This window comes from Lepisma saccharinum, chromosome 11 (genome assembly GCF_977018435.1).
Source record: "Lepisma saccharinum chromosome 11, izLepSacc3.1, whole genome shotgun sequence".
Lineage (NCBI taxonomy): Eukaryota > Metazoa > Arthropoda > Insecta > Zygentoma > Lepismatidae > Lepisma > Lepisma saccharinum.
Genome location: NC_139239.1, coordinates 52078997 through 52106158, shown reverse-complemented (window position 1 = coordinate 52106158; position 27162 = coordinate 52078997). Strand labels below are relative to the sequence as shown.

At 37.3% G+C, this 27162-nt stretch overlaps 1 protein-coding gene across 2 annotated transcripts in view; it reads left to right on the top strand.

Moving 5' to 3' along the window:
- Positions 1-25813, top strand: part of LOC145995249 (uncharacterized) — a 251399-nt gene extending 225586 nt beyond the window's left edge. The window contains exons 1-2 of one of the 2 annotated variants that reach the window (XR_014442432.1): positions 16329-16443; positions 23522-25813. Coding sequence is in view for 1 of the 2 variants with exons in the window: in XM_083131816.1 (XP_082987942.1) it covers positions 23522-24121 (600 nt within the window). In the remaining variant the exon portion in view is untranslated. Of the gene's footprint in view, positions 1-16328; positions 16444-23521 lie in introns of those variants that run through there. The other variant, XM_083131816.1, reaches the window with a different exon arrangement.
- The last annotated feature ends 1349 nt before the right edge of the window (positions 25814-27162 follow it).

Here is a 27162-nt window from a genome sequence, read left to right as displayed (position 1 = left end):
GGCCAGGCACATCAATGGCAAGCAATTATCTATTAATGTATTTATTTGTTCCACTGGCAATTGCCCGATAGATCCTCTCAGAATCAGTACACTTGATGATGAATCTGCTATTCCGATTGATTTGCTCTTAATTGAAGGGGATGGCACATATCATTATACTCTAATACATAATCTTGAAGCTTTGGTGAGAACACAGCTAGACAAAACTCATACAATATTCAAGTTGTGCAGAAGATGTTTATCTGTATTTGATGGTCAAAAAATTGTAAATGGGGTTCGTGAAAAAAATGCGGAAATTGCCAAAAACAAGCTAATTGAGCATCTGAAATACTGTGGCAATCATAAACCTGTTCATATGGTGATGCCCAAACCAAGTGAAAATTGCAAATTCAAAAAGTTTGAAGCCTTGTTGGAACACCCAGCATATATTGTCTGTGATTTTGAATCGAACCTCAAACCTCTTGCATTCTGTAGCCCAGATCCAGAAGAATCTGCAATTACACCATACCAGCAACATGAACCTTCCAGCTTTTGTTGTGTGGTTATACGGGATGGTGTTGTTATTAAAGAATATTCATACGTGGGAGAAGATGCCATCAAAATATTTGCACATAGAATAGAAAATGAGTGCCGTGACATAGCATCTAATATTTTATTAAAATCAAAACCTATGTTGCCTTTAACAGAGAAACAGATTGAAGATTTCAACAATGCAGAAAAATGCCCGGTATGTGATTCTGAATTTTCAGATACAAATATCAAGGTACATCACCATTCTCATACAGATGGTCGATATAAACAGGCCCTGTGTAATAGCTGCAATATTCAGATCAAGAGAACAAGATTTATCCCCATATTTTGCCACGGAGCATCCAATTATGATTTCCATCATATGATCAGATACGAGGGGTTTGAGAAACAGAATTTAAATATTTTAGCTGAAAATGATGAGAAATATATATCTATTAGCAAGATAATTAAAGTTGATGGTGTTCCTATTCACATAAGATTTCTTGATTCTTACAGAATTTTATCTGCTAGCCTGCCCACACTGGCCACTCAATTACCTGATGATCAATTCAAAATCACACGTGCTTCGTTTCCAAATCAGGACCTGAAATTAATTAGGCGGAAGGGTGTATATCCATATGATTATGTTACAGATTTTTCTAAATTTGATGAGTGTTCTTTGCCACCACAAGAAGAGTTTTACAGCAAAATCAGAGGATCTGGAATCTCTGATGAAGATTATCACCATGCCCAATTGATGTGGAACAAATTAAAATGCAAGACATTTGGTGATTATCACATGGCATATTTGAAACTTGATGTCACTCTCTTAGCTGATATATTTCAGGCATTCAGAAAATCTTCCATGCAAAATTATGGACTGGACCCATTGTATTTTTACAGTGCCCCGGGCCTAGCATGGGCTGCAATGTTTTTGAACACTAAAATGCAATTGGATCTGATCCAGGATCAAGATATGTACTTGTTTATGGAGCAATGTATAAGAGGAGGCATGGTGCAATGTTCTCAGAGATATGCCAGAGCAAATAACAAACATATTCCTGATTATGATCCAGCACGGCCATCAAATTATATACTGTATGTAGATGCAAACAGCCTCTATGGTTATGCTATGATGGATAAACTGCCATATGCAGGGCTTGAATGGGTTGAAGATTTCAATATTGAAGATCTTAAGGATTTTGATGACAGTGACTATGGCCTGTTCTTAGAGGTTGATCTGACAATTCCTGATGATTTGCACAATAAATTTTCTGATCTGCCCCCAATTCCCGAGGTTCAGTGCTCACCTGGCTTTAAACAGAAGAAGCTCATGATGACTCTGGAGCCAAAACAGGGATATGTCATATATTACAAAAATCTTCAGTTCCTGATGAAACATGGTGTTCAAGTGACCAAAGTTGGCAAAGTTTTGAGGTTCAGGCACTCAACATGGTTGAAGTCATACATTGATACAAATACAAAGCTTCGAACATCTGCAAAGAGCCAATTTGATAAGGGCTTGTTTAAATTGATGGTCAATTCAGTGTATGGCAAAACTATTGAAAATGTCAGAAAACATACCGATGTTAAAATAATTACTGATCCCAGCCTGAGCAAAAAATTGGTTGCAAAGCCCAACTTCAATTATAGAAGAATTTATGATGAGCACATGGCACTTTTCAACATGAAGAAAACAAAAATTAAGTTTGATAAACCTATTGGAATCGTCCAAATTACATATGTTAAAGCTCTATTATGATGTGCTGAAACCTTTTTATGGTGATCGTGTAAAATTATTGTACATGGACACGGATAGTTTTATTCTTGATATTCAAACAGAAGATGTTTATCAAGATATGTCACAGCCTGAATTGTTTCAATACTTTGATACCAGTGAACATACAAGAATTCAACCCCACAACAAAAAGGTGCCTGGCAAGTTAAAAGATGAGACATGTGGTGATGCTATTGTGAAATTTGCTGGGTTAAGTGCCAAGGTGTACAGTTTTAAAACATGTAGTGCTGTTGTCAAAAAGGCCAAGGGCATTGGCAAAGTAACTCTTGAAAAAGATCTCCAATTTGAAGATTATGAAAATTGCATCAAATCAAGTGGCACAATCAGAACATCAGAAAATAGAATCCAGAGTGAGGATCACTTGCTGACTTCAAATATTGTAAGAAAAGTGGCTCTGGACCCACATGATGATAAGAGATGTATTTTATCATGTGGCATACATACTCTACCATGGGGGCATTGTGATTTGAAAAATGGCAAACAATGCCCAAATACAGAGCATGATTTGAAATAAATAAACATGCCTATGAACTTATTTGGGTTCAAAAAACAGGCTATTATGGAGCTGCCAACACCACAACCCTCTTCTGATATGCTGTCTAAACTGAGTGGCTTGTTAATTATTCATCTGAACAGCATACTTACAGATGTTGATGATGAAACAGGCAAAACATTGTACATATTTAACAATAATTTAAATCATTACCAATTACCTGTAGGTGGGCAATTGCAATTTATTACAACCCCTGAGGGTGATGTCAAGATTTCAGTAGGGAGAAATATTTATAGAATTAAGCACTCAAACATGATTTCTGGCACTGTTTATACTGTTTCTGCTGGTGACTGCTTATATATTGAGGTCCCTGGATCATATGACAAGCTTATACCCTTTTTTATAGAATTAAGAATCAGATATTCAATAATAAATAACCACTAAAACAAAAATGCCTAATGATATATTTGGCCATACAAGGCATGAAGATCACAGTGATGAGATTCTGATGCTTGATGTTAGAGTCAAGAAATTAAGAAGTGATTTACAAGCTTTACAAACCACACTCAATGCCAGTCTTCAATTAGAAATTACAAATTTACAATCACAATGCATGGACCCTCTTCTTAAAATTGATTCTGAACTCAAAGTGCTGCTTCAGAAATATACTGATTTGGCCACATTGGATAATTTTCAAAGTTTAGAAGAAGCTGTTGCAGCTCTTCAAGCCAAATTTAAGACCCAGGCCACCATCTCCGAGCAATTGAAACAACAATTGGAAGAGCAGATAAATAATGTCCAGACACAGCTCCAAACAATTGTCAAAAGCATAAAATCACAAGAAGATTTTGATCTAGTGATTTCCACTCTAAAGGAACAGATTCAGTCACTCCAAATACCTAATCTGGATCCTCTGCACAATGCCATAGCCGAGGTTAAAGAAAAAATTGAGACACTTGAAAATTTTATGAACAACTTACCATCTTCTGATGCTTTGAATGCAATAACTCGGAGTGTTGCCAATATTAAGCTGCAACTTGAAACATATGAAGATTTTGGAAAAATTCAAAGTTCCATAACCTATCTTGAAGGTACAATAGCAGCAGTGCAAAATGATTTGGCAAATGTACTAGAATCCCGCCTGCCCGGTATTGTAGACACACTTGTCAGTGTCCAGCAACAAATCACAAAGCTTGAAAACCTCAACACTGAATCTGAGCTATCTCATTTTCATCACTTGATCGATGATATCCAAACAAAGCTTGAAATTTTACAACAATCAACACCCACTCAGGCAGATATAGCCCTGCTCCAAAATGCTATGCAAAATGTGGCTGATGCTTCTGAATTAAACAATGTGAAATTGGCACTTGAATCTTTGCAGAATACAGTATCAAATCTTCCCACATCACAGGAACTTAAAAATATTAAGAGGGCAGTGAATCGCATATTGAAATCAGAAGATATCAAGAATATCCAGACAGAGATCAAACAACTCACTCAGACAGTGGCCACTCTACCAACCAATCAACATATTAATGAACTGCATGCCCTGTTTGAGGATATCAGAAGACAGGTCCATGATCTCACTGCTCAAAATTCAAAATTGGCAGTTGTTGAAAATTTGCAACAAATTGTAGCTAATATCAAGCAACAGCTAGGGACCATGGAATCCAATCAAGCAAATGCTCTGTCTGTTTTTGCCACCCAGCTTCAAGAGATTGTGCAACAATACAAAAAACTTGTTGTGGACATAAAAATCAAGCCAGGCCATGATGATGTTGTTAGGACCATCAATGAGCACCTTGAATCTGTAACAAGCAGATTGCTCACAGCAGAAAAAGAAATAACAGGCATAATTGAGAATCCAAAACATACAGTAATTCTTGAATTGTACAGCATCCCCAACAAAGAATATGATTCTCCATTTACACCAGGTGGCAAAATATATATGCTGTCCCCTGCACAATTTTATTACCAGTTTTTTGTTGGGGGTACACTGAGACCAATCAAAATCAAATATTGGCTTCAACCACAGGCACACCACTACCCTACCTTATCAATAACAAATGCTGACAACAAACCAAAAATCACCAGTGTAGAATTGGAGGATTTTACAGACCCCAATACATTAGAAACAGCCTATACTGAAGATGATGGCTCTCTGGAATTTAATATACAAATAGGGGACAAACTGTATTTAGAAAATCCTGCAGTTTCAGCTGCTGAACACCCCATAGTTGCAATATTCTTGTTTTCATATTATGTCTAGACAAATTATTGTTGATGAATTACACAGACAAGCCAGGCATAATTATAAGAGACTCCCAGTAGTCACAAAAGGCATAGATGATTTATGGCAAAGCGACTTGATTGAGATGGCAAGTGGGCAGTTGAAAAACTTAGACAAAATCAACAAGGGCTACAAGTATCTACTCACTGTAATAGATACATTTTCAAAATTTGCCTGGGCTGTGCCACTCAAATCCAAGACTGGAAAATGTGTTACAGAAGCCATCAGGACAATCATCAATCATTCAGGAAGATCCCCGCACTATTTGCAAACAGATAATGGCAAAGAATTTTATAATTCTGTGTTCCAACAATTTATTAAAAGCCAGGCAATAAAACATTACTCGAGTTACAGTGACCTCAAGGCCTCAATTGTAGAGAGATTCAACAGAACCTTAAAAAATCTTATGTATAAACAATTTACACTTCAAGGTAATTATAAATGGATTAATATTCTTCCAGAACTTCTACATAAATATAACAACTCGGTCCATTCCACAATCAACATGAAACCCTCTGAAGTAACTTCATCTGATGAGCAAAAATTGATCAGGACTGTTTATTATCCTAGATACCAGTCAACAACAAGAAAAGCCAAATACAGGGTGGGTGATCAAGTAAGAATCAGCAAATATAAGCACTTATTCAAGAGAGGCTTTACAAGAAACTGGAGCACTGAATTATTTACAGTGGTTCAAGTTAAACCCGGGACCCTTAACACATATATAATAAAAGATCACCGAGGAGAAATTCTCAAAGGCAGGTTTTATGAACAAGAGCTCAGCAAAACTAAACAGCCTGACACATATCTCATAGAAAAAATCATCCGCAGAAAAGGAAACAAGTTGCTTGTCAAATGGCTGGGTCATCCGGAAAACAGCTGGATCGATGCAGACAAAGTGATAATATGAGCACCTGGGATGTTATAAAAAGGCTGCCAGAACCTGAACAGCAGAATAAGAGAAATGGCAACTTGCTGCCTGATAATATTAGGTGTCTTATTGTTGGGCCATCTGCTTGTGGTAAAACTACACTAATGGTTGATAATTTTTTATTGGCACCCAACTGGTTAGACTGGAAAAACAGGCACTTGTATATCTTCTCTAAGAGCTTGGAACAATTAAAATATCAGCAGCTGATGAAGCTATATGATGGATTAGATATTGCCACTTTTGAACCAGATGTTAAGCCACTTCATGAATGTCTCGATAATTCTGTTGTTGTGTTTGATGACATTATACTGGATAATCAAAACAAGGTTAGAAATTTCTTTACACAGGGCCGACACAAAAACATTGATTGCTTCTACCTGGCACAGACTTTTTCTAAAATACCCAAGCAACTGATCCGAGACAACAGCAATTTTATATGTGTGTTTCATCAAGATCATACCAACCTCAAACACATACATGATGAATATGTAGGTGGGGACCTGAGCTACAATGATTTTTCCAAGTTTTGCAGCAAGTGCTGGAACCAGGACAGTTATGGGTTTGTCACAATTGATATGACAAGAACACCCAATAGTGGCAAATACAGAAATAAAATCAACGATTTTCTAGACGTTGAGACATAAATAAATAAACATGAAAAGGCCAATCATTGATGATCTTAAGTTAAGAGATTATCTTGTAAAAAGATTTAAGGGATGGAAATCAGAGAACCGGGGAATTTATGAAAAACACAAACAAACAGAACAGCCTGTAATTGATGCTATTAATAATTTAGGTAAGAATATCAAAACTGTTACAGAGCAAAATCAAAATTTGATCACAGAGCTTGTACCTGTAGCTGCAAGGAACATATTAGATTATCCAATCACCCCACTTTCCAGTATTCATACACCTAGTCCTGTTGCTCCTCGAAGAATTGAAGCTAGTCAGGATCCTATTGAATTGGGTCTTCTTGCTCAAAAATATTTAACCACACCTAAAGACAACAAAGATGAGGTGTTTGGCTTATATGCTGACACAGAGCTTGATGGCAGTATCATACATAGAATTGGCAATTTCAAAGTAACATTTATGGGAGATGATATAATTGTATATTCAGAATCTCGTCTCGGAGAAAAAGGTGCTTTTGTTAAGTATCTCGGAACACCTGGATTGTGGGAATTGATAACTAGGAAAAGGCCTGGCAGCTATACAGATCAAGATTATGAGGATTACAAAGAAATATTAATAAAATCAGATGCTCTATACCAGAACAATGATCCCACACAAAAAAGAGTCAAGTCTAGCAGTGGAGCAAAATACAATAATTTAATCAAGCCCATATGGTCACAGATCAAGACTGGCAGTGGAATCAAACAATACAATACCCTGCCTAAAGAATTTGTGTGGGTTGATGATGTCAGGAAACTTGTAGATAGGTTGCTGGTCATAGCTGGGGAGGAAAATGCAGGGAACCACAATTTTTACAATGAAAAGGTTGGAATTATGGACATGATAAGCACCAAATTGTCTAATTTTATAGTGAATGACACTAAGGGGATTGGATATCTTATAAAAATTATTAATACTCTACCACCTAAATTTTGGAATATTTCTGAGGGCCGGGGGTTGGTTAATGACATTATAAACAAGCTGCCATTTGAACTACATATTCCAGGCTATCAGTATTGTGGTCCCGGTACAAAATTGGACCATACATTAAACAGAGGTGATCCTGGTGTTAATCCCCTAGATGCTGCTTGTAGAGACCATGACATTGCATACAACACACATTCTGATCTTGACAAGAGACATGTTGCAGACAAGAAATTAGAAGAGGCTGCATTTGGTAGATTTGTAAGCAAAGATGCTTCTTTGAGTGAAAAAATAGCAGCATTGGGAACCACCATAGCTATGAACACCAAACAAAAACTGGGGTGGGGGTTGTGAAAATGTATATAATAAACCTACAATGAAGGCCAAGGGTGTTATGTATCAAATACCTTATGCAGGTCTTAAATCTCTTGGGCCTATTGATAGCCTTTTGACCAAAAAGCAGCGCAAGAAAAAAAGCTCTTGTCTTGCAAAAGGGCATGGTATGAAACTGTTGCTTAGTACCCCCCAATTAAAAAAATTACAGCAATCAAGAAAAAAATCACATGTAGGAGGATTCATATTTACCATCCCTGCCATCTTAGCTGCTCTCGGGGCTGTTGGGAGCTTGGCTGGGGGATCAGCTGCCATAGCAAAAACAGTAATAGATGCCAAGAAAAATAGGGCAGAATTAGATGAGCAGAAGCGCCATAACCTGGCCATGGAGAAAAAAGGCAAAGGTGTTAAGAGAGCCATGAATAAGTTTAAAAAAAACAAGAGCCACTTACAAACCAAGATATTGAAGCTTTAATCAAGCCACTGGGCATCAAACATTTTAGAGGTGTGTACATGTCTGATTCTTTACCGGAACAACCACTCAACAAAGAGTGTGGCATTGTTAATTTGGATGAGTACAAAAATCAGGGCACTCACTGGATCTGTTATCTTAAATATTTAAACAATGAGGCATTTGTGTTTGATTCATTTGGAGGTGTTCCACCTGAAAATTTAGTAAAATATCTAAAATCAGCTAATCTTTATTACAATAATGCCCGTGTACAAAATTTCAAAAATGTTAATTGCGGACATTTGTGTTTATCTGTTCTCAGATATATGTCTCAAATAAATAAACCATCAATTGAAGATTTTCAAAAGGCCTTGTGGTATTTAAAACATCATGGGGGTATTCCATCTCACCAGCCAAAATTCAATATTGAAACTCAAATTGCATGATAACATAGTGTATCCCAAAACAATAGCTCTCAGAGCATTTTACGGCATGTACTTGATACCTAATATTACTCACCACAACAACACAATTGCAGTAGGGGATCAAAAAATTGTCATCACTCCAGGGCAATATAATCTGTCCACTCTAAATGCTCAATTACCCAGAGGTATAGTGTTAAGTCAAAATTCTGTCACTCACAGAGTAGAGATTGTATCTGCTACAGAAACAGTGGATCTGGGTACTATAGGAGAGCTGTTAGGCTTTGAGAACAACACAAAACTTGAAGCGGCCATCAAACACACTGCTATGAATATACCCAAATTCTTAGCCATAGAGACTCTGAATATTCACTGTAATGTGGCTGAGGGTATGATCACCAAATCAAATGGCATAGGCACTCACAAACAAACTGGCATCATTGCAACATTCAAACCTAATTCCGAATTTATGGAGCCCATCATCTACAATCCATCCCCAACATTATATTTTCCTGTGTGCCATAATAGAATAGATTACATTGAATTGATGGTCACTAATGAAAAAGAGGAATTAGTTGATTTTGCTGGAGCCACAACAACTGCTATCATAGAGATTAACATTTAAATAAAAATACATACAATGGAAAATATTGAGAGTTATGAGCTACAATCATTCCCCCCAAACAGGAGGACATTTGCAAATTTAAATCAACCCAACACAGAAATAGAGGTTGATCTTGATGTAGGGGACGGCTTTATACACCCCCATAGAGCAGATCTATACATCAAATTTGATGTTGTAAAGCTCGATGGTACAGATTATCCGGCAAATTCGAATATAAGACTTGTAGACAATTTTGTGCCGCATCTGTTCTCTGAAATTGAGATCAGAAAGCATGGTGTTGTTATAAACAGAATAGATTATCCCGGCATTACCTCCACGGCTTTGGCCACACTAAAATTATCCAAAACCGAGGCTTCTTACTACAAAATAGGCGGATTTGAGGCTGGTGAGAAAATATTATCCAAGAACCACACAGTGCTGTTCCCCATGCGCCTATTGCCAGGATTCTTCTCGGATTACAAAGATATCATGTGGAAGGGTGGGTTAAGAATTACATTTAGAAGAGCTGCCAATGATAATAATGCTTTGATGAGGTACAGTGCAATAAACCCTACAGGAGAAGCTCTGCCTAATACCCTACCTGATGAGGGCAAATGCATTATTCAGATTATGGAGTTAAGAATCCCTGTTGTTGAATATGAGGCCAGCTATGCTCTTAAATACAAAGCTGATATCCTAAAAAATCCACAAATTCCTCTGCAATTTTACACATATCAATGCGTACAGAAGCCCGCATCTGGTACCTATTATGAATTTGATGCTACAAACTCATTCTCCAGCATACAATACGACATGCCTGATTTTGTAGTAGTACTGTTTCAGACTGGAAGACACAACAATCAGGAAAAAAATTCAAGTAAATTTGATAGCTGCAACATCAAGAACATATATCTTAAAAATGGCAGAAATGAGGTCTTTCCTAGAGAAAATTATAATTTAGACATTTCCAAGGGTGATTTCCTCAAATTATATGAGGCTTTTTCGGCTTTCAAGAGGGTCACTACAGGCAATACTGATATGTATTACACACCAGATGAATTCAAAATACATAGACCCATGTTTGTAATCAACACCTCAAAAAGAAAACAGGTTGTGGTAAATGACAGAAAAAACATTAAAATTATCTGTGAATTCCATGAGACATTACCAGATGACACCATATGTAGTGTCATTCTCATAGGTGAAAAATCATATGTTTATGATGTAAGAAATGAGAGAGTCACGGAGCAATTCTAGAGGCCGATTCAAACACAGAGGCCCCTTGATTACAAAGCAATAATACCAACACTTTGCCGTCAGGAAATATATTACTTACCCAAATTTTATAGTACCTCTGCTCGTGGCAGAATATATTACCTACCCAAATAACACAGCCAAAAGCTTAAATACAGAAATATTGCAGTAATTATTCTGTAAGTTACAGACTTGAGCTTATATTATTGCGACAAGACCAAACCTAAATGCAATTCAGTTTGTATGACAATATCCATGAAGCCAATATCCAAGAATTTCCTCAATATAATGGATAGTTCCCTGAAAGGGGTAGCGTGTAGATAAGAATTTCTCTTTGAGTTCCATGACAAATGACATGTAATTTCCCTCAGAAAAGGCACAGTGCAGGTAATATCAACAGATATAATCACTCAGGCATATAGAAAGAAGGCAATTACTCTTTGATGATGAATAACTCTCTGAAAAGACACAATAAAGATTATATCTGTTGGCATACAACTCCCAGGCAAGCATGATTTCTTGTTGGCCGAAACATGGGATTGATCAAAAGATTATAAAAACATGGAAGCATGTTTGTTCGCTCTTTCCCATTTACGCACAACTCGGGAAGCAAAAATCAATACATAACAAGGTTACGGCTAGACTAGAGGGGCTCTGCATATTGCATTGTTTTAATATTAAATAAACAAATTGAATACTATTCAATTGAACTTAAACCAGAAGTAAATATGTATAGGTAGGTATGGATACAAGTTTATAGACAAAAATCTGCTTGAGGGGGGTTGATACTTTCCGAAGAGCATTTTTACAAAACTCTTGGGTTAGGCAGGTGCTACACTAGATCAAAAAACTCATATTGACATGTTGAGCAAGTTTTAAGTATAGCAAATCAATCTGAGAAGAGCTCTTCCTTTCTGAAAAAATGCCCGAGGGCATTTTTACAAAAAATCTTAGATTAGACGGAGTTCCACACTTGAGCAAAAAACTCATATGAACATGTTGAGCAAGTTTTAAGTGTAGCAAAGCTGCTTGAGAGGAGCTCTTCCTTTCCGGTGCTGTCCGTAGTATCAACACCACTACTGATTCATGTGAATAGTACTGCGTACTGTATTGTTGTAATCATGAACTAGCTAGGGTAAAATTTGAACCCACTTATACGTAATTGCCCTGTAGAGTAAATTGTCTCCACATGCGATTTTTTAATGTTCTGTTGAATCGTTCCACACTGTATGTAGAATAATGTTTAATATTATGTTTTTGCATTAATTTAGAAAATGTAGAATTGTAAAATTCTTTCCCTCTATCTGTCTGTAAATATTTTGGTATCCTTCCCTCACTAAATATCGACTTAAAAGCCTCGGTAACACAAGTACAGTCTTGGATTTTAAGGTTACAGCCCATGCATATTTGCTAAAGGTATCAATAACTGTAAGCATATATTTGTAACCATGATTTATCTTATCGAAGTTTTTTAAAATCCCCCTTGGAGGGGCCATCTCAATCAGATCAGCCTGGAAGAATTCATTTATACCTTTCGTTACTACACTTAATCGCTTGTAATTGCGACGGGCTGGTTTGTGTAATTCATGAACTATATCTTGTCTTGACATCGAGTTCGAAGTGAGAATATCGCATAAAATGGATTGTCCTCAGGGTATAAACGCTTTTTGTCAAATACTAGCTTGTCACAATTTCAATATCAAAAACTGATAATTGTTCGTCCTCATGTACTTTATATTTATTGGTAGACTCATCCCAGTATGCAATAGGTATTTGAACTGCCTTGTGTATACCATCTTTTCGCACTATAGTAAACTGAGGAACTTCAATATGTTTTCCATGTTTTAGAAAACTAAACTTCAGAAATCGTAAACTACCATCAACAAAAAATGCATGTACCTCAGTGTAGGGATATAATTTGTAAACATTGCCAGAATTAACGTACGTCCAGTGCCCTCGAGCATTTGGAACACTTTGTAACCTAACAATTTCCATAGAATAAAATTGACGAGTATCTACGTCATCTAGTCTGCTTAATACCGGTTCCAAGTGTTCGTTGATAGTACGAACCAACTCATCGTAGCTAGGTTTGATTTTTACATCAACATACAGTTGTTTATATTCCTCTTTGAGATCGTGAAGTTGAGTAGCAAAACCTGATAAAGCAGATTCTTGACTTGCTTCAAGAGTGGTAATTTGTAACGTAATATTAGAAATAATCTCCTGTAAATTTTCTACAAGTTTCAATTTAGAACTCTGGGTAGCAAGATCGTGTACTTGACTTCTGATTTCTGTAAATAATGCATGTAGTTCGTTAATTATTTAATTGTTGGGGAGACTAGCAACAATTTCTCTGATTTGCGCAATTTCTGCTTGAATGTTTTTGATATCCTCAGATTTTAAAATTCGATGTACTGCTCTCCTCATAGCTCTGATTTCCTGAGAAGTAGGCAAATCAGCTACACTATTCTGAAGTGTGGTGAGAGTTAATTTTATAGAATCGAGTTCTGTTGCATCAGCTGCATTTTTCAAAATTTCTTGCAGTTGCGTTATATCATCCTGCGTAGGTGTAGACTGTTGCAGTGTTTCTAATTTACTCTGAATGTCGTCAATAAGATGATGGAAATGCGATAATTCTGATTCAGTATTCAAGCTTTCAAGCTTAGTAACTTGCTGTTGAACTATAGCTAGAATATCAGTAATGCCAGGCAGTTTCGATTCCAGAGTTTCCTGTACACTTGTTAGCTCATTTCTCATAGTTGCCATAGTATCTTCTAAGTGAGCTATGGTACCTTGTATCTTCCCAAAATCTTTATAAGTCTCCAACTGTAATTTGATGCCAACAACGTTCCTAGCAATAGCATTTAATTCAGAAGATGAAGGTAAATTATTGATAAAATCTTCCAATGTTTGTAGTTTCGATTGAACTTCTGTTATACTAGCTGTATGCAGTTCAACTGTCTGTAATTCAGATTTGATACTTTGCAATGTAGGAACTTCGAAAGATTGAAACTGTTTTTGCAATTTAGCAATACTAGCATTTACCTGCTCATATTCTTCTTGAGTTTTGATATTCTGGATGATGGTTTGCAGTTCGGTACGAATACTATTTGCCTGGTCATTTAATTGCTGTTTCAACTGTTCGGTATTCGTTCTCTAGATTTGTTTAAATTTATCAAGTTCTTTTTTTAAGTTGGCAATATTCTCTTCTAAGTTCTGAAAATTATCTATTGAAGCTAAATTAGAATATTTCTCAAGCAAAGATTTGAGTTCTCCATCAATTTTTACTATAGGATCAATCAGTTGAGTTTGAAGATTTGTAATCTCTGCTTGAATATTTAGATTTAGCGAATTCTGTAATATGAGTAAATCTGATTTCAGTTTCTTTAGACGTGCATCTAAACTAGCAATCTCGCTGGAATTTTCTGGAATCTCCTGTCGCCTTCTATTACCAAATATATACATGTTTCTTTTTGTTTTTAGGTATTTTATATATTAATAAGAGGATAGATTATTCTTATTTCGATAAACAGAGGAATCAATTTATCATACTCTCCAATTATCTCAGCATACAAAAATTCACCAGCTTCCACATCATAAGACGTATCAGAAAGTAATGTACTATGTTTAATTCTATACAAATTTCGACCTATGTGCAAAACTGCCGCATTGGGTGGTGAAATATTTATTTGAATTTTCCCACTAACAGGTAACTTATATGATGATAAGTTATTATTAAATACAAATAAGTGCTTTCCAGTATCCTCGTCAACATGAGACCAAATACTATTCAAGTGAACAAGAAGTAACCCTTTCAATTCATGATAAATTTCTCTAAATACATCCATGTTTACTGGAATTCTCTCTACAGGCTGATTATGTTGTTGCTTTTTAAACCCAAAAATATTCATGACGTTTTATTTTATATAAAATATATATTTGTACTAAGTATAAAAAAATAATAAATATACCAAAAACTCAAGCTGATCGAAATTAATATGAAAAAATCACTTGATACACTTTTTTAAACTTAAAAATAATAAATAATATGTGGCTTTAAAATAAATTAAATACTTAACTTTTAACACTGCAACAACACATCCGTACTCTTCAAAACACTCTCACGATACTGACTGATCTGTAATGCGAAAACCCTTTAAGTAACCTAAGCGCGGATGAAAACATCCGAAACAGTAAGTCAAGCAGAAGTTATCCCATTACGTCATAACCAACAACACGCTAGATACGAGTCTGCGTAATAACTTGTTGCGTAAAGATTGCGTAATAACTTGTTGCATAACGTGGGTGTGAGTGGGTGTGCGTGGGTGGGCGTGGGTGTAGGTATAGGCGTGGGTGGGTGTGGGTGTAGGTATAGGTGTGGGTGGGTGTGGGTGATACGTAAAAATTGGATGTCATAGGGGAAATTATCTAAATCTTAGAATTTTTATACAATAAAATTGAAATTTAAGCTCTTGCGTAAAACAAATTTTCAGTTTTTTACACTTGGGAAATCAGCTAAAATCATACGTTTCAGTTAAATTACACTAAGAGAGCTCACTATGAAATTGTTACATTTTGGAGGGGTGATCGCTCGTGCCCACTTTCCTACTACTGTTGTCCAAAAGCAAATGAGCAGACACAAAAGACATAAAGAGACTTTGAAACATTTTCTAAACGTTTTTCATGTTACATTTCATTTGCATGAAGAATATAATAGCTGCTTAGAAATTGCTATACGAAGACGTAATTTTTTTTAAAAAAAAAGAGAGGGAGTGAGTCATTCATTTACTATTTCAGTGATCAGAGCCCCTCCAATAATTTTGACATACCATATTACTGTAAGTTTTGTTTGGTTTGTTTTAAACGTCATTATGTTAATGACACAAATGTGACGTCATCATATAACGTACGAATAGTAATTTTTTTCATCTTTGTACATAATTCTTGCTTTCTTTAATGCATAAACACATCAGCTACCTTCATGTGCAATTTTGTGTTAATCAAAGCTTTACTTTTCCATTTTTGTTGATTTTACCATCGCATGCTTAACTTTTGGAAGCGTGTGTTTATATATATTTATATATATATATATATATATATATATATATATATATATATTACAACTAAAACACATTCTCCTAGATATTTACGATAGGATTTGTGCTTCGTGTTGAGAACATGTAATCGTTGCATTGAAATATGAGTCGCAATGAAATGAATGTATGGTAGTAGGCAACATATTATGTTATCGCATTTTACGCTACTATTTGTTTCGAATAAAGAAACTGAAACACAAAAATAAATATTTCATATATAAATGCAGTTTTGTGGAACAACTTGCACAATATTTTGAGTGTCAACCTTACGTAAATTATATTTTCCTTTGTAATACAAATCATTTTTCCATTGCAGCAAAATTGAATTCTTCAGTACCTATTCACCGTGCCTGGACTGCGCTAAGGTCATAGAGCAGTATCTACTTGCCAGAAATAAGAAGAAGACTAACGTGACTTTGAAACTAAGATTCAGTGCATTATATAAGACCAATGTCGATGCTTCGAAAGAAGCACTGAGGATATTGCAAACTCGCAATCGTGACATAGACATGTCAACTATCTCAAAAAATGACTGGGATGTTTTAGAAACGAAAGTGACAGGTTTGAAAAAGGAGCAAGTAGATTACGTTTCACGTGGATGGTGGGATTTGTTCAACTATGAGGAGTTTCGAGATATTGTCCAGAGGGAAAAAGAGTATTTTGTAAGTATATTCTAAAATTTATCTTTAAGCATACACAAATTCAAATATTTTTATATTTCTTTATTAACATTTGACATTAGATTAAGGCTTGCCTCATTGAAAGATTGATTAGCAATTTGTATTTTGTATTCTTACAGCTCCTGAACGTCAAGTTAGTGCAGAAAACTGCATGCTTCTGTGCTATCTGTCGGTTCCAATTCATGATTAAATTCGCTAGAACCGCTGGTGACAGTCGTTGTCCAAGGTACTTGATATTTATGTTTGTAATGCTGTTAAACGGGGGTTTCGTTACCTGGTCTTGCATTTTTCCTCGCAACATTTATATGAATGCGAAAATTCCTACAATTATTAGTATTCTACAGTTTCCAGTCCAGATTGTTATGAAGAGTGCCCAAATTATTAGTTATCTAATGGCCAGTAGGACGAGGTTCATGTAGTATTTCCTACCGCAGCGTCGTAACTCTTGGCGCCACTCTCAACGACACTTTATTGAATCGCAGTCCATTATGGACAACATTGTGTGCTGAACCAACACTACTGTATTATCCAAATTGGAGGCTATTTCCTTCACAGTAATACGCCTGTTTTCCTTCACAAACTCTTCTACTGCGGCGATGTTTTCGTTTGTCACAACGCGGTGTGCCTGGCCCTGTCGCAGAACGTCCTCCGCAGAACTTTCTACACCACTCGTACACTTGATGCAGGGACACACACGAATCACCATACTGCGCTTTCATCCTGCGATGAATATCGAGTGGTTTAACACATTCACTATTCAAGAAACGCATCACATATCGCTGCTCTAACGCAGTGCGTGTCGACAATGGGGCGGCAATCTTTGCACTGACGCTGCTTCTTTCTTCACTTCAGTGTTGCAGCATAATGTTGCCACCTGTTGGTCATTCTTTTAACTACAAGGATATCTCCTGCCAACTTACAAACCAATCGTACAATTTTTCGGAATTTTATTGCACTTTTTTATTTGAATCACCCTCGTATCACAGCATTCCAGTAACCTCCGCCCCATTAGAAAGGCTGTGCTCATCAGCCAACTCGCGATCTCGATACCAGACAATCAATTTCGAGTCCTGACGTCAGCTAGGTTGCTTGTGAGCGCTCCTTATAATTTTTTCTAACCATCATTAGTACTCGGTGTCGCGATTACACAGAATTTTTGGAATAGTGACGAAAGAAAAATCCGTATCGAAGATCAGATCTTACTTTACTTATTTTACTTGTTTTCTTTAAATATAAATATAAAAATTCTTGCCTATTGTTATAGCTCTTCTTCAATCTTACGGCGGCCGCCCTATGTGCTGGTAAGGAAAGTGGGGAGCGGGGAAGCGACCTATCCAGCGCGATAAGAAACTCAGAAGCCTGTAGAACGAGGTGCGCATAGTACTTCCTTCCGCCATGTCGTATCTCTCGGCGCAACCGCTGGTGTCTGGCTTGTTTGCGGCATATTCCCGGCTCCCCACTTCCCTTGCCAGCATGTGTAGCGCCCACCGTAAGAGTAGACAAGACCTAGAGTTTTGTTCTGGCTCGTCAACCACAATGTGTCTACCAAGAGAAAGTAAACCCTTCTTGCCCCCCAGTTTTCCAGTTTTGAGTTTTTGCCCCCCCCCTCCCCCCGCCTCCGAGTTTTGAGACCCAACCGTCGCCACTGCTTATTAGAAGATATCCTACTCCATTCTTACAGAGATATCTCAATGTTCATGTAACGTACAGTCTTGGACAGTTCTGCGTTGTAACGATCCTATTAAAAGAATGTTGAAGTAAGCCCTTGATGTCTGACCAGAAAGCGCCTTGCGTATAGACAACCCAACCGACATTGCAATTCTGCGGCTCGTATACCAGTCACGGGTATACATCACTGTAAATTTAGCAGTGATGCCAAATAGAAATACGAGATGAAGATTGTATTACGTAATGTCTCGTGTTCTCGACATGGAATAATACTCGGTCCACGTTATGTTCCTTTATTTAATGTTGTTTTGGAACCAACTTGATGGACTTGGTTTATATTTTTATTGCTTGCATTACTACAAATTCTGTATTTTACTACTATATTAATGCATTGAACGAAATTAATACCTAGAATGACATCCAACACACGTGGACACCACAATTCTCACACATATGTACGTGAAAACAAACACATAAATCTAAGTTATACCTTCCAAATGAATGTCCCAAGAACAGTAAATGCAAAGTACAATATGTGAAACATGGATTTTTTCACAGTAAGAATGCATCTATTTTTGACATATGTTGTCTCTGTTATTAGACAATGAAACAATTATGAGAGAAAAGCAGATGCATTTTGTTCATCAGGTGTTGAGGAAGGAAGAGACTAACTGGAGAAAAGAGAATGTAGTGTTATTGTTAGAGTGTTGGATAGCATACAGAACTTTCATCCGCGAGACCTAGGTTCGATCCCGACCGTGGTCAATTTTTTTCTTCTTTTATATCAGTGAAGAAGTGTGTAATATCGATTACCAGGCATTTTGACGAGAGGATCTTTTAATATGTCGCTTCATTCTTCTCATAGGTCCTCTGTCACAGGTGGATATAGAGGTTCTCTAGTAACGAAGCGATCGAGAAGGTCCTGTAGCTACGATTATCTACTCACTTCCACCTGTCTGGTTTATTTGCTTTGCCTGCTCAAACCATCTAATGAAACACCATGAATCATACGAAAACACACACGCAAGGGGGAACATAATATCTCTGAAACATGCCTCACATTGAAGGTCACAGGCTCGAGTTCTGGCTTTTGTGCGTGGGCGTTTACTTTTGTGTATCTCTTCAGCATATTCGTCTAAACAGCATTCATTAACACCGTCGCGATTTGCCTAAGGAGGAACCAAAGTGACTAAAAAAAAGGAAATGAAAGAGAAACCTCCCCATCCACGTTACGTCATATTGTGGGAATTACCAACAGTAGCAATACCAGACTGGAAAGAAATATTACATTTACGATAGATTGTTAGACGGACAGACAGACATGGGGAAAGATAGAGAATCAAACGTGAGGACATAAACATCACAATACATTACACTCCTTGAAAAACACTTTGCTTTCAGTCGGTTACTTGCGCGGTCCCTTCGTGTTGTCTAGTTGGTGTGTTGGTTATCGTATCAGACTATCATGCGGTCAACTTGAGTTCGATTCCAGCTTAAGGTTACATACTTTTCTTTTGTAAATACTATCCCACTTCATACATAGTTTATTTTCCAAAAGGTTTGAAATGTATGGCACTCCGTGTGTGAGTAATATAAAAATTACAAAGATGAATAATGCCAAGCAGGTGCATTGTTCCAAAACACGTGAATTAATCCCACGTTAAAAGGTTTTTCTCTAAGTGCTGGAACAGCACAATTATTTATTAACAAAAAACTTACAACCACAATTGAGACCCTTTCTAGATGTCGGTGCTAACATTAAGACGAAAACGTTATTCTTAGTGCTTATACTACCTCAACAATTACACTAACTACATGATTTCAACTACACTAACTTTTACTATCCACGATAATTCCTTACCTCTTCGTTCTTCAACATCGTAACTGTTCGGTCGTGCTGTCTGAGGCCAGGAAGTTTGATGATATGAGTGATGTTTAGGTAAATAATTGTAGTTACTGATTAATTCTGTTTGTTTCTAATAATAACATCTACAATCTGCGCACGTCTTGACTTTACAATTTGGACCAGGCTTTTTTCCTTCCCATCTGTAAATTACTCTCATGGTGCGAGCATTCATCGAGTGGGTCACTTGTAAATATCTATCTATATATAAAACTAGGAGAGTGAGACGTGAATGACGGAACACCTTAAAATACATCTGCCGATGTTCCTCACAACTTACTCATTTAATTTCAATGGTTTTCTTCTTGATAATATTAACGGTGTGTTTTATCACACAACAACTTTCAATTTTAGCACTTGTAAATATCGAGGCTTAGCAGCAACTGTCCTCCTCCGTGGCCATGCTGTCTAAGGCACCATGGTTCAGTCTCCGGGAATTTTCGGCCTGTGTATAGGGCCGGTGGCAACCCACCATCGTGAGGAAATTGGGGAGCTCCATGTGAGTGAGCGTAATCCGGTCGCGAAGTCCTACAACGGCTGGGGGTTGGTCGGGCCGACCACCCGTCCCCCTAGTCTGGCTGCAGATCTTAACACCCCCCTGGTGGCCCGCGTGGGAGTGAGGCCAGCAGTCGGTAGGTAAGCCAGGGCCCAATATTGGTCTGTAGCGCTATAGGGTTTTAGCAGCAACTAAAAAATCTCAATTTCAAGTAGTCTCGAATAAGAGTCACGTTCTCTGAACGAGTAATAGTTACAATACATATTTTCTTATTGGCACGCAAACAATAACAAAGTTTCAGGCTGCAATTGGTGTGACGAGAATAAAATACATTATGTAGAACCCATTTGGTAAGAAAAAGTATTTTGGAGACACGGAGAATCTAACCTAGGATTTCCGTTTGCAAAGCTGATGCTTATCCAACTTGGACACAAGCCGCGTTGCGGTAAACTTGCTTTTCGAGTAGTTTGTCTTTATTGTTTCATCTTTAGCGGTTCACCTGTAAACGTACAAATTCTCTTGTCACTGATTATATGCATTTGCAGCTAATATGCTTCATCTCATGGTGTATCTTTAATGTGCACGCGTCGTTCACAGAATAAAAGTAAAAGTTGTGTGTGAAGTTTAAGGATTAAGTTTGAATGTTTTTCACTAGCGGTATGTTAGTGTTTCCAACCCTCAATAATCGAGCGTACTATACACACACACACACACACACACACACACACACACACACACATATATATATATATATATATATATATATATATATATATTAAAATATTCACCATTCTATTTTTGTGCTCCATTTTATATTACGAAACCAACGTGCACGTGTAAAAAAAAGGAAAGCCCGACAATTTTTATTTAAAAAAAATCCATTTACTGTTAAATGAGAGGACAAGCATTGGCTTATTGTTAATAGCCTGGATGACGGAAGGGGGGGGGGGTTAACTCATCTCATGTGCCTCCCTGACTGTGACAAACCCTTCTTGCTTTCGGATTTATATTATTTTTCCCATCGCATATTCAGTGCCGACTTTGCGATTCTGTTGACCAAAGGGGATGAGGAAGGAGTTTATATATTCTTCAAGCCTTCTCCCGGTCTAGGAGAACACTTTTTCCGATTTTTTTTCTTTTTTTTTGCATCATTTTCAACAGGACTTTTACCACCTCGCACATTCTTTTGGGCTTTTTTTTCGTTATTTAGTGTTGCTTTTCTTTCATTTTCGGCTACTCGCAACGATAAAGGGAGACTCAAAAAGATCACCCATGCTCAGGCCAAATTCGAACCTGTGACACTCGCATTCTAACGCACTGAGATAACCACTTCGTCACGAACATCAAATATCCTTTTTTTAAATATGTATATTTTTCACAAATTTTTCACATTTACATTAATTTGATTGCAGACGTGGACAGTACAGTTAATTAATATTTACGCTTCAATCTTTCAGTTAGCCCTTTTTTTTAGGCTGAGAGACACAAAATTCCCTGCATGTGGTAGAAATGTTTGATAGTAAGCAACACTGCCGGCTGGTGCTGCTTTCCGAACCTTTACTTCGGCTTTACCGCCAGACACGATCGCCTACGAAGCTGGACCTACTCAAACGAGTGTGCCAGTTTCTCTGAACAGAAGTGTACCAATGACACGAATGTAAGGCTTTTTGATAATACACACCGATTTTGATTTAAATGGAAATATTCATTCTAACATGCTATTTGAACATCTCGCAATTTCAAATTTAATTCTTTCAAATATCTCCATTTCGCAATTTTTTTTATGCCATGAAACTTTACTTCAAGCTAAAATATCTATTTTATTAACATGTGGAAATGAACTTCTGTACATAATCCTACACTTGATGCCCAGAATCACTTTTTAACGTTACTGCTTGTGTTATGCATACTGTTTAATTAGAACAAAACTTACTTTGCTTTCCCAATTAATATAATTTATTGATTGAAAATCAATCGGCAAATGTAACTTCATCGAGTAACTCACGAGTTGTTTTTTGAATCTCTGCAGCAAGGCTGCACATAACAGTAGGGAAGAAGAGAAAGCGAGGGGGAGGAGCAAAACAGTGCGGTGCAAGCGGCTGGTAGCTGAAGCTACGTTTTCCCCTCCATGCCCTCACTTTCCCTCTAACGCCATCATTGATTGGACCCTCTCGAGTTAATATTTGCTCATATTTTTTTTTCATTCTCTTGCTCCAGAGATTCCCGGGACATATTGTAAGCAACATTATTTTTATACGAAAATCAGTACCACGACAGATTACACGGCATCTACACTCTGTCCCGAGAATCTTTGGAGCGAGTGAACGAAAGCAAGTCTCTGCGCAAGTAGTGACTCGAGAGGTCTCGGCCAATTAACTCATGAGAGGGGAAGTGAGTGCGGCTACCGGCCATTTGTAGAAGCACCCACTGCTTCGTTCCGCCAACTCGCAGTCTCCCCTTCTCTACCGATATGCGTGACCTTGCTCCACAGATTTCCGGATCAGAGTATACGTTGTCATCCGCCTAAGGAACCATAGTTTTCGATCGTTATCCACATTAGCCCACTTGTAAACGCCGTATTTTTGTTCTTATTTTACACATTATTCCAACCTCTTTAGATTAATTGCAACCATGAGGAAGGATGAAAGGACACATGCAAAGAACACCCATGCCGATATTGGGGCTCTAACCGGATCCTTTGTTAGGAAGTTCATGAGTCGATGAACTAACCTAGAGAAGAAGAAAAGTAGCATAAAATTCCAAAATTAGAAATAACTGTTTAATGAATTACAATGTCAGAAATAGACAGTCGTCAAAAAGAAAGTGTGTCAGCAATGCTCATTATGTTTATTCACTGCGTTGTGTTAGACGATAATGCCTTTACTTCCGTTTATGATTCTCTAGTAAAATTCTGGTTTTCTCTTTTTAACAACATTTAGAATAAATATTGTGTAGGTTAAACCCACTCTCCAAATAATAATGTTTAATTTCAGGAATATCCTTGTTGGCCAAGGACAGAAACACACCGTTTATGTATCTTTTGTTTGAAATATCAGGCAGATGTCAAACATTCCTGTGAGCCACCTTCCGAAACAGATCTGACCGTTTTTGTCTCAGTTGACCAGACCATTGCTTTCGTCAATGCAGTGTGCATAGAGGATGGACGAATCTTGAATTACCTGCTCGAACTTCCAGTCAAGAAAAGGGAAGACATTTTCTCCTCAGATTCCTTTCGCAAAGCTTGGAGTTGGTATTCTGCAAAAGACGATTCTTTACTTGAATTTCCCAAACCAAGAGGAAAAGAGCAAGAAATTTTTACTTTATTCATGTATTCGGATGCTATTTTACGTCAATTGACTGAAATTCTGGACAAAGAGGCTATTATTGTACGTCAATTGCGTGAAATTCTTCGGGGCAGCTGGAGATCAGTAATTGAAGAATTCTTGGCTTTGATAAAGTATTACATGAAAGAAGAGAATGAAGATTCCAAGCTTACTTCACAGTCTAGCAGCTGCAGTACTAGTTCATCAGAACAAGGAAATGCAACAAAGAACCCTGAACCAGAAATCAAGAAGCAAAAGACACAACCTTGAAGCAAGAGCAAAAACCTCTCTTATTTTCACGGATTTTACAATCCATTTCACAAGAATTTCCACCAAATTTGAATCCTAGAAAATATCTATTTGTGTGTGTATTACAATACTAATTGACATATAACATTATCCATCAAAAATGTATTTAGATATTTAATTACTTACAACTTATTGTAACCTGAATCATAAACGTGCGCACGGCGGGGGGCAAAGGGCGGCAGTTGCCCCTCCTAATACTCTCACTTAAAAAATTAGTGTAGAGAAATCTTATTACCGTTATTAAACAATATTATTCTCTTTAAAAAAAATAGTATTTTCAAGCCGACGGAACCTATCGATCTGCGACATTTTGCGACGTGTTGAATAGAAATAGAAAGTTTTTAGAAATAAAGCAGAGACAAATTTCAAGTACAGTCACCGATAATAAAGATGGGACATTTAAATCTTGAAATACTGGCTTCCTTACAATGCGTTATGTGTGTTGCCTAACTCTAAGGCGATAGAAGAACACTCTATTGAAAAGTTTCTGTGCAACACACATAAAAGCCAGTATTTCAAATGTATTGCTAGTGACTACGTTTTTGTGCTCAGATAGGCTAATTGAGACTGAACCTACAGTATAAAGTGGATGGAAACTACTTGGTAACCCACGGGATGTATACATATTTTGTATTCAGCTGATTTCGAGTTCTGCTACGGCTTTCAAAATTTCGTTGTGCTTGGATTTTTTATCTTTGAGAACTTAAAGAAATAAAAGGAGGCATGTAATGTTAATTGCATATTATCATATTCTAACATTCATAGCCTTATAATGCAGATTACAATGGCTTTAGAATGCAATATTAGTTTGATTCAATTTTGGTAAATACCCTACTGACTTAACAATAATAGTTAAATTTTATTCAGATTCCTAGTGAGATGTGATTAATATGTTGGATACAGCCCACGATACTTTAACATTTTCTCAGAAATAATGGGGGTAAAGAAAGTGGATCTAGGATAAATTACTTTCGCCCATATTTTCTAGTTTTTCAGACCGGACCTTTTCTTTCTATTGGGTTCCATCATTTGTTCTCAGAGCGGGGAATAAATACTGAAAAGTCAGCCCCCCCACTCAGCATCAAACGCCATATTCTAATACACTCTGTCTCGGGAATCTGTGGAGCAGCGCTGCGCATAAAGGTAGATTGATTGATTTGCTTTATTTTACTTCGCTTTTGTGCCACCTTTGACTAATTTACGAAGATGGTGATGAGTGATGATACGACGAAATTGATGAATGGACACTCAAAAACATCCATGCCCAGTCCGCGATTCGAACCCAGATCCCCTGACGTCGTAGCGCGATGTGCTAACCACTCCCGCACGGGGGCCGGCACATAAAGGTAGAGAAGAGAGGAGCAAAGCAGTGTGTACTACTGATAACAGATGGTAGCGGCAGCTGCGTGTTCCTCTTTCATCACTTTCTCTTTCTCTCTCTCTCTCTCTCTCTCTCTCTCTCTCTCTCTCTCTCGCGTTCATTCATCGAACCTTCTCGAGTCACTACTTGGACAGAGATTTGTTTTTGTACACTTGAAATTAAATATTAAGTTCAACAGCCTAGATGCAAGCACATAAAGCGAAACAATTAATATAAATGCAGTCTGTTAAGAAATATCAAAATAAAAAAAGAAAACATGCCTAATGTTCGAGTCTTTCCCGTAAAATGTTGGGTGGGTGGGTGGGTGTGTTGCTTCTTCATTTTTAGCATTAACCAACTTTCTGCCCCATAAATTTCTTTCCCGAAAATTCACATTTTGTTCTGCTTTTCATCTGTTTGTATTGCAGTTTGAAAACTCCTTACCTTAGGAGTCTCGTTGCACGACAAATCTGTTCTCATAGAAGTCACATGTAAATTCACTGAATATTTATCCGAAATAAACTTTCGAGAAAACAGTCCACCATTTCATGGCTGGGTGTAAGGGGTGACCCTTTGTGAACACACCCAAATTTCAGTCTCTCTTCCACTTAATACACCCTGGGCTGTATTTTGCATACTGGCGTCTGGACTCTCAGACGGTATAAGCCTCTGTGGAGCTTGCGTGCTGTCCGTGTGATTGTCCCTTCATCTATTTCATCCTACCACCATTCATCCTCATCCATTAGCCAAAGTGGAAGAAAAGGGAAGTAGAATAAAGGAAACAATCAATTAAGCAAGCAGTACACTCTGCTGCGAAGGCTGGTACCTGCAGTCGCTCCCCCACCCCCTCAAGGCAATCCCGTTCCCTCTCACGTGTTCATGGGTGGAGCTGTCTCGCGTCACTACTTGCGCAGAGACTTGATTTCCTTCGCGTGCTCCAGAGATAACTGAGACAGAGTATAGTTACTTTATATTGAGTGTTCATTGTTTGTATTGGTTATTGTTTAAAATATTTGTTGTTATCTTTAAGTGTTTTCAGCACAATAATCCTCTAGCGCTTTGCAAATAAATATATAACTATTTTTCTTACATTTCCTTTTGCAAGAATATCGGTTGCGTAGAACACCCATACCAAACCGGTATTCGAACACTTGACCTCTGTTGTTGTAGCGCGGTGGGCAAACCAATGCACCACTGAGCCCGGCTTCTATTGTGGAGAAGATGAGGTAGGAAATTAGGGGCATAAGTGTGATTAACTGCTTAAGAATGATTCAAAGGGATTGAATTCTAGTTTTTTGTTGTTTTTTTAGTTTATGTTTTAAATCCACTTTATTAGCAAAATGGCTAATCGTAACTGGACCTACAGTTTAAAGTGTGATCCGAACCACATTGTGCCTACGCCGTCTACTGATTTGGTTCATTTCGTCGATATTCTTTTTTGTTCATGCAAGGAAAATATCAAACAAAGACTCCTTTACCTGCTGAAACATGAAGAAGATTTGTACGTCCAAGTTTTCCGCTTACAAACAAAACGACGTAAAGAAATACAGTTTTAAATATGGCAAAATCCATAGCTTCGTTCATTATTGCTCCAAAATTTTCACCTCTTATCCGAATATAAACGATAACATTGCTAACATAG